The 8,269-nt window shown below is 40.7% G+C and overlaps 1 protein-coding gene across 3 annotated transcripts; it reads right to left on the reverse strand.

Moving 5' to 3' along the window:
* Positions 1-2,605: 2,605 nt before the first annotated feature.
* On the reverse strand, positions 2,606-5,728 carry si:ch73-127m5.2 (uncharacterized protein LOC561202 homolog). 3 transcript variants are annotated; one of them, XM_017484472.3, is made up of 4 exons: positions 5,588-5,728; positions 3,979-4,921; positions 3,613-3,742; positions 2,606-3,369 (listed from the first exon to the last, which is right to left on the reverse strand). In XM_017484472.3, the coding sequence occupies exons 2-4, from the start codon at positions 4,757-4,759 to the stop codon at positions 2,958-2,960; spliced, it is 1,323 nt and encodes a 440-aa protein (XP_017339961.1). In that variant the 5' UTR covers positions 4,760-4,921; positions 5,588-5,728; the 3' UTR covers positions 2,606-2,957. The 3 variants fall into 3 exon arrangements, with proteins under 3 accessions (XP_017339961.1, XP_017339964.1, XP_017339963.1); XM_017484475.3 differs by having other exon boundaries at positions 3,979-4,774; positions 5,588-5,683; XM_017484474.3 differs by lacking the exon at positions 5,588-5,728 and adding an exon at positions 5,064-5,581.
* Between the last annotated feature and the right edge of the window lie 2,541 nt (positions 5,729-8,269).

Here is an 8,269-nt window from a genome sequence, read left to right on the forward strand (position 1 = left end):
TGGATGGCCAGGAACGTGTGAGTCGCTGACCTGGGGAAGTGATGGCATCAGGAGGCACTATGGGAAGAAGGCAAGCCAGCAGAGGAAGTGTGATGCTCTGGGCAATGTTCTGCTGGGAAACCTTGGTCCATGGCATTCATGTGGCTGTTACTTTGACGCGTACTAAGTACACCCTTCATGGAATGGTCTTCCCTAATGGTAGTGGCCCAGCATAATGCTCCCTGCCACACTGCAAAAGTTTTCCAGGAATGGTTGGTGGAACAAGACAAAGAGCTCAAGGTGTTGTGGGATGTGCTGGACAAACTAGTCCGATCAATGGAAGCCCCACCTTGCAAATTACAGGACTTAAAGGATCTGCTGTTAATGTCTTGGTGCCAGATACCACAGCACACCTTCAGAGTTATTGTGGAGTCCATGCCTCGAAGTGTCAGAACTGTTTTAGTGACACAAGGGGGCCCTACACAATATTAGGCAGGTGATTTTAATGTTATGGCTGATTAGTGAGAGAGAGAGCACAAGAGAGAAACTTTTTTTGACTTTTAAAATGCCTTTAATGTATCAGTGTGGTATATTTACATATTTACATTTTTTTAAAGGAAACCCATCAGACCCCCCACACCCTCCACCAAGGAACCCCAAACTCCTTCAGTCTTACTGTAAATCCATTATAGTCATAGATCGGTATAAAAGTCCACAGCCCTGTTTATAGTAAGGCTTTTCTTGCGGCTGATGTCCATTTCCTCAGTCTGAACCGTCTCCGTGGTGACAGCACGTTCAGGTTTTCTTTTTTTTTTTTTGCGTGTTGTGCAGATTTGATGATATTTTTTTGTTCGTGAAGTAGTTTGTCAGCGATATGTTCAGTTTTCCTTCAGTCAGTTCAAAAAATCAGTTTAACTGTTCTGTGGTGTAAAGTTGTTCAGGTTTTTCTAAAAAGTTAAAAGTATTTAGCTGATCTGGGTTGACCTCTACCTCCTCCATGTCTGTGAGCAGTTCCTCTCCTGTAGCTCCTGCGCTGCACTCTGGGTCCTGGTTCTTCTGCATCACAACACTGTGCTGTGGCTGTTTGGACGATCCCACCACCTTGTCCATCTTCTTTCTCGTTGTTTTCAGCTCCGCTTTATATTTCTCAGTAGTGTTGCTCAGCGCCTGTGGGTTCTTCAGTTGTATGGAGTTGTTTTCATCCTCAGTGTGGACATGAGGGCCGGGGTCACTGCTGGCTCTGACGCCGATAACGGTATAAGGGGTTTGCAATTAAATCTTTCTTCGGTGTTGGTTTAGAGTTAGCATCGGCACGGGTGTCAGTGCTATCACTGGGTGCTGTGTTTGTGTCAGTGTTGTTGTGTTCCTCACTGACCTCTTTCAGCTCTGGCTCCACTGTGGCTGGCTCTCATCTGCCCCAGGCTCCTGTTCTCCGGTGTTCTCCCGCTGACAGTCTCGCGCTGCTGCTGCTGTACCCCGGCTGTGTCGCCCCCGGAGCTCCCCGGCTGCACAGCTCTGCGTGGGCCGTTTATGCCATGATTTCCCCACACCAAAAACATCTCAGGCATTCGGTGGTGGCAAAGACGGTGTAGCTGCTGTCGCCGTCGTTGCACTTGAAATTTACCTCCAGTGTTTGGTCGCGGTTGTTTATAAACATGTAAACTTGTCTGCGGAAGGACAGGACGTGTTTCACTGCACAATTCTTAGCCGTCATGATGCTCGCGAACTTTCCGGAGCGGGCCAGCTCGTTTTTTATGAATGGGGGTACGTTGGAAATTACGGTACGCGTTGCAGGGGCAGATAGAGGAGTAACGTGTATCATGACACCTTTTAGCCATATTCCTCTTTCAATTAGCGTGTTAACAAACCTTTCCCTTTTTTTAGGAAAACCACCACCGCTTTGTTCATTCGGGAGACAGAGTATATGTTCTCACACCCGACCTGCTCTCCCACCGCTAGCAGAACCTCCTTCACCTGTTCTCCATTCTCCGGCACACACCTGACGCCATGGAGGAGAAACAGCGTCTCCCCGCCGGCGTCAGAGGCCATAGCGTCCCGCTCCCTCTCACCCGCTCACAACTTTTACTGGTCACTGATAACTCACATAACTTAAACGTCAGTAATTATATAACAGAAAAGCAAAAAAGACAAACTCGCGGGAAACTTTGGCAAGATGCCAAACTGCTCTCGAGCGCTCTGCACGCCACGCTCGCTTCTCCACTACGCACGCGCAGAGAGAGAGAGAGAGAGAGAGAGAGAGAGAGAGAGAGAGAGAGAGATTATGTCTGGAATGCAGTGTCAAAACAAATATAGCTAACCAAAGTGAATCAAATAAAGCAGCTGAATTAACTGAATTAATCTAAAATTCATGATAGAGCCTACAAGATGCTATTAAATATGAAGGCAGCAAAATAAATCTACTAAAGATTTATTACACACATATAAGCAGTCTAAAGTACTTTCTACATACAAGCTGCAGTTGACCACTAATTCCTCAAATATACATGTACAATGAAAAAGGATATGCAATACCCCTCTTCAATTCAAAGATGAGGTAATATTCCAAATAAAATGTTTTGTGATCATGACAACAGAAGGCTGAATACATTACATCTCATATATCAATGACTTTTCAGACATTTTTTTTATTCATCCAAATCATACTCTGCACTTCACAAAACATCAGTTTGATTTCTTTCAAGGTTATAGAGCCTCCTTGTGTGTTTGTTCTTCATTAAAATAAAAAACAGGAATCTAACAAATAATGCTTGGGGGAAAAAAAGCTGATTTCTTATTAAAACATCTTGGATGATATAAACCACTCACCCTTCCTAATGAAACCTTTTAGACACACAAAAGAAATACATAACATTTAGATGAAGGCATTTAAACAAAATCTAAAAACATCAAACTTAAAATGTGCTTTAATTCAACACTCAGCATGCACACAGTGCTGTCAGCGTCCATCAGTCTCAACACTACGATAAACCTGTGCTGGTGGCACTGAGACCACTCGATATGGTCTCATATCCTACAGACACCAGAGTCAATACACTGCTCTCTATGTCTGTAGACTGTGGAACCTGTGGTTCAACAGTGTCCAATCGAATCTGTTTGTCTTTCTTCCTGCTTCTTTTTGCCTTCTCCTTGGGTTTTCCATCCTCCATGGTAGTCTTGGGTTTGCGCGTGCGTTTTCGGATCCTCCTGACAGGTGGCTCAGGTTTGGGATCCGTGTTCCCTGAGAGGATACGAATCTGCCGGTCAATGACAGTATCAATAATGTCAAGGGCAACATCCATCATGCCATTACCGAGGCCATGTGTGACATTGGAAAACAGGCGGCTGTTAATGGGGTCTTTGAAAACTTTTCGCATCTCTTCCAGATAATTCCTGAGAGACAAAACCAACGAATAATTTATTTCTCCAACAATTTTATTTACCAAAGACAATATCACCAAGACATAGCCCAGTAACTTATCAAAACCATTTTCAGGATCAAAGCATCTACATTTAAAACTAGTATATCCTGATTTCTGTAAAAAAATAAATAATAATAATAATATTAATAATCCTATAAATATAGAACAAAAAAAAATCCACTAGCTGCACACATTGTAGTATACAAAAATGTACCTTGTCTCAATTATTTTTGACCAGTGCTGAACCTGGTTCGTCTCTGGCAGTAACTGTTTTGCCATATTTTCATAATCCACATACTGTAAGGAAAAGTCCTTCATGTCTTTACATAGTGCTGCTGTGTCACCTGTATAAAAAAAATATATAAAAAGTTTCAAAATGAACACAAGGCAATGATAAGATATATTGTAGTAAGTTATTAATTATTTAGTATATTATGTATATGCATTATGTATTTAGTGTACCTTAACTATAAATTACATAGTTGATGTTAACTGTGTCAATCAGTAAACATGTTATTGATCTAAATGAAGCCATTTTAAAATCAGAGTTTCCTTCATTGTTGTAATAGGTGAATCTCACCCTCAGTGAGTTTGGAGAAAGTACTAGATACTGCCGTGTTGGTGCTTGGTGACAGGCCAAACACATTCAGTGATTCCAGGAGGGTTTTTTTACTGGCTGGACCCCGACTCACTCTAGTATAGGCAGCCAGAGATCTGAGGGACATTTTCTCAGGTGGTTCCAGCCTCCGTTTTACTTCCTCATAATGGATTTCGTACTTCCTGGCTTTTGAGCTCTTCATGTTCGGATCCAGCAGAGATGCGACCTCTGCAAAGGGGACCTGCAGTGATGATCTGGCACCATCCTGAGACACTGCGACACTCTCACTTTGTGATGAGCCTTGTGGAACATGAACTTGTGATGGCGCATGGCTTTGAGACTGCACATGACTCTGTGATTGTCCATGACTTTGAGACTGCATGTGACTCTGTGATTGTACATGACTTTGAGACTGCATGTGACTCTGTGATTGGCCATGGCTTTGAGACTGCATGTGACTCTGTGATTGTACATGACTTTGAGACTGCATGTGACTCTGTGATTGGCCATGGCTTTGAGATTGGCCCCGTCCTTGACCATGGCCATGCATTGAAGCCTGTACTTGTGATGCTATCTGAACTGTATGTGGTACACTTTGACAGGTGACATCTTGTGGCAGGACATGTTGCGTAATGATCTGCGCAATGTTGGGGGCCTGTGGCGGAGTCGAATACATTGTTATGATAGGATTCCCAACAGTCACATGGACCACCTCACTGTTTGGGGGAACAGAGGCCATGTGCATTCCAGAAGATGGATCCATTTTGCAAAGTCTCTTCTGAAACAGAGTTTTGCTTAGTTTCAACAAAATAGTTTTAATAATTTCTTGTCTCTTCTTGCAAAATTACAGTAACTAGAACAGTCATTTGGAGGGCTTTTGCTGCAATGTGATATCAAAACGAGTGTCTGGTTCCCCCATAAAACACTAGAAATAAGAAAGAAAAAAAAACGTTAGTTTTACTACATTGTCACATCTTTATAACTCACTTTCACTTATTTCAAAATAACCAACTACAGTACAGTGTTAACCGCAAGAGCAAATGACTACCGTCACTGCATGCGCTTACGTGAACTCTGGAGTAGGCGCATGCGATTACAAAAATTCTTCCTTCAGCAGCGTCGTCTGTGCGCCGAATCAATTTTGGAGTCGACTCTTGATTCGCCTAGACTCAGAGAATCAGTTCTTTATGGGAGCGACTCCCAGGTCTACATATAATTAGGCTTGAGGGCTTTCGGTAACTAGGGAAATACTGAAACCCGACCTGTCTATTAAACCAGTTCCCTTAGAGGAAACACAGTAGCTAGAGTGCTACATATGACAGCCTGCTAAACAAACCTAGATATTTTTTTCCAAGTACAAAAATAGCTCACTCAGCAATGCAAGGCCACAGGGGCACATTTTAAAGAGACGGATAATCCACTTGTTTTTATGAACACTGCCCAAGCAGGCCAAAGCCTCTTGCAGGGAAGGGGGGTCATGTTGAAACGTAATATGGCTGGGTTTCCTATCAACCACACAATCCCGCATTACTTATGATTTACACCGCTAGGCTTGAATCGGATGAAAGTTACCGACGGTATTCTTACTCACCGCGCTACTGTTATAGTCCTATTTAAACGGCACTGATCCTGGAACAGTCCATGGCGAACCGACCGAAGGCCTCCTTCTTCCTCGATGCTGTTTCGGCGGGTTGCAAATCAGCAGACAGACCACTGTCGCCATAGCTTTTTGATCTCGAGTGCTCATTGGTCGATGTTACTGTCAATCAAGGGCCACTCGTACGTTGTGTTGTTGATTCCAATGTCAATCATTGCGTCATTATAAAATGGGCGGAACATCCGGAGCTTTGCCTGGTCCGACAACAAAGACAGAGGAGCGATTTAATGGTTTTAGCTTCATCAAATTGTTATGAATTGTATTGTATCCGTATTATTTAGCTTTACACCTCGCTAAATAATGATTGAATTAAGGTTATATTTTAATTACGATTATATTCCAAACATTAAAGCTCAATGGTAAACCAAAAACCCTATCTTGTATATGCGTTTGTCTGATTGAACGTTAATGTTATTTACGTATAAATTTTGCCGGGTGTGAATGGACTAAACAGTCCGATGCTGTCAGATCAAAATATGCAGTGCTTCTGTATGTAAATCAGGATCATTCCGATCCTTTGTATTCACCCCAAAATTGTTTTTTTTTTTTTTTTAATTATTTATTCAACCCGCTAGATGGCGCCCTGTGAATGCATCTCTGTCTCTCTGTGTTGTCCCATACCCCCCTCCCCCCGAACGACAGCAGGGTCAGGTGTAGATTTGCTAGAAAAGCATAAATGAAGACTACTTCAGCAGTCTGGAAACGCACTGTGTTTGGCAGACTGATAAACAGGTCAGTGAGTCCACTGCAATACTCTTTCAGCCAAGAAATACTTTTGCATGTCTGGAAATGCTGGAAAAACATGCAATTTAAGGGGAAAATCTTTGTTGTTGTTGTTGTTGTTAAAAAAAGCATGGATAATTCTTCATTCCTCTCCAGTGACTGATCAGACAGTAGTGCTGGCTGCCTGGCAAATCACAGGTTTATATTAATGCACTGGTTCTAATATCTTATAATTTCCATAGTAACAGCTCATTCACAGGGACTTGTACAACAGACGCTGCACATAACCTAACACTAATAATAAACAAATAAAAAATTTTAAAACAAATAAATATATATGTAATCTTTGAGAAGGTTAAGCTTGGACACAGTTTATTTTTTATGGAGGAACATTTGTGGAGTCTCCTGTGGCAGCACTTTGCAGCCCTGAGGTAAAGCTGTCCCTGTCCCTGTTCTGTTTCATGTTTTTTTTGTTATGTTTGTTTGTTTTTTGTTTTTATAGCTGCTATAATGTAAGTGATAACAAGAACTTGTTTTATGGATGTTCATATTATCAACATTAAATATAACCATAAACAGTTAAAAAGTATTAATAAATAAAAACATATATTTGGTAAATTGCTGTAGTATAAAAGGAATAAAACAATTCTGAATGTGCTGTTATAGGAAAGTAATCAGCTTTAGGGTGGTAACATCACACCACCCCATCTTTGGCTATTTTCCTCTAACACAGTGGTCTCCAAACCTCTTCCTTCAGATTTACCAGGTTTCATCTCCAATCAAAATCAAACCTGTTTTAGTTGATAAACAACATCTTAAGGCAATGATTAGATGGTCAGGGGGGCATGATTATGGTTGGAGCTAAAGTCTTCAGGAAGGTAGGTCTCCAGGAACAGAGTTGGTAACTACTGCTCTAACAGCACATCCTGGTGTGTTTTATTCTTTAAATATCACTTAATATCATAATGATCAGATCACAAATATCAAAAGAAAGGTTAGGAAACAGTGTGAAAAAATTGAGATTTTTTTTTTCAAACATTTGCTCACAATATTTATTAACATTTAGAAATCTGGTCCTGGTAAGTAAAGCATGTACAGTCAATTGTTGTTTCCAGTTTGAACCTTAAAAATATGTTTCGTTGTCATGGTTATTTGCTTATATGTATGTTGGCTAAAAAGAACTATAATAATATTTGCAGTTTGTTGAAAGAGAAACCATAAAGTGTTTTGTGAAATATAGATAATCTTTTCACAACTGTGTTTAGGAAAAGGTCTAAACCTTGTCATGACAGTTGGAAATTAGCAAGTTAATCACTCTGTATTAATGAATTCTGATGCTTTAAATGTATAAATGCTATTATTTTTCCCCTGATATTTTCATTATTTAAGCACTATGAATCTCTTCTCTATTTTGGACATCATGATTGGTTAAGGACATTAATGCAGTGGTAATCACATCGGTGGTGAGATTAAAAACAGAAAAAAATCCATGAAGCCTCCTGTGTTTTCCACAGCCCACCCCACTTGAAACACTATCACACAACAACATTCAGAGCCCCTGCGGCTGCTGATGATAAATGATCTGCCTCTCAACTGCCTCCACGTTCGGAACAGATAAGGATAATGAAAGCTATGGCACAAACTTCATACTTAGGAGTTTGTAGATTTTAAAGGGTTCTGATTTAAAAAGAAACATTCACTCAAATTTTTACATTTTTACAAGGAGAGTTGATGTATTTTAAAAAAGCATGTCAATGTTCAAAAAGCATGTTAACCCTTTACTGCATGGTGTTGCCATATGGCAAAAATTAATTTATCTCCAATTTTTTGACAGGCAGTAATAGAAAACTACTATTTTCCTATGTAATTGGGAAAAGTGGGCTTAACTTTGAC

The sequence above is a fragment of the Ictalurus punctatus genome, chromosome 13 (assembly GCF_001660625.3).
Source record: "Ictalurus punctatus breed USDA103 chromosome 13, Coco_2.0, whole genome shotgun sequence".
NCBI lineage: Eukaryota > Metazoa > Chordata > Actinopteri > Siluriformes > Ictaluridae > Ictalurus > Ictalurus punctatus.

What these genes read in the sequence shown, in the direction of transcription:
- si:ch73-127m5.2 (XM_017484472.3), bottom strand. Translation starts at nt 4,759, where the DNA reads ATGGATCCATCTTCTGGAATGCACATGGCCTCTGTTCCCCCAAACAGT. An exon ending in TTTCTCCAAACTCACTGAGG is followed by an intron (nt 3,743 to 3,978) that starts GTGAGATTCACC and finishes TTTTTTATACAG; the next exon opens with GTGACACAGCAGCACTATGT. An exon ending in TCAAAAATAATTGAGACAAG is followed by an intron (nt 3,370 to 3,612) that starts GTACATTTTTGT and finishes TTTGTCTCTCAG; the next exon opens with GAATTATCTGGAAGAGATGC.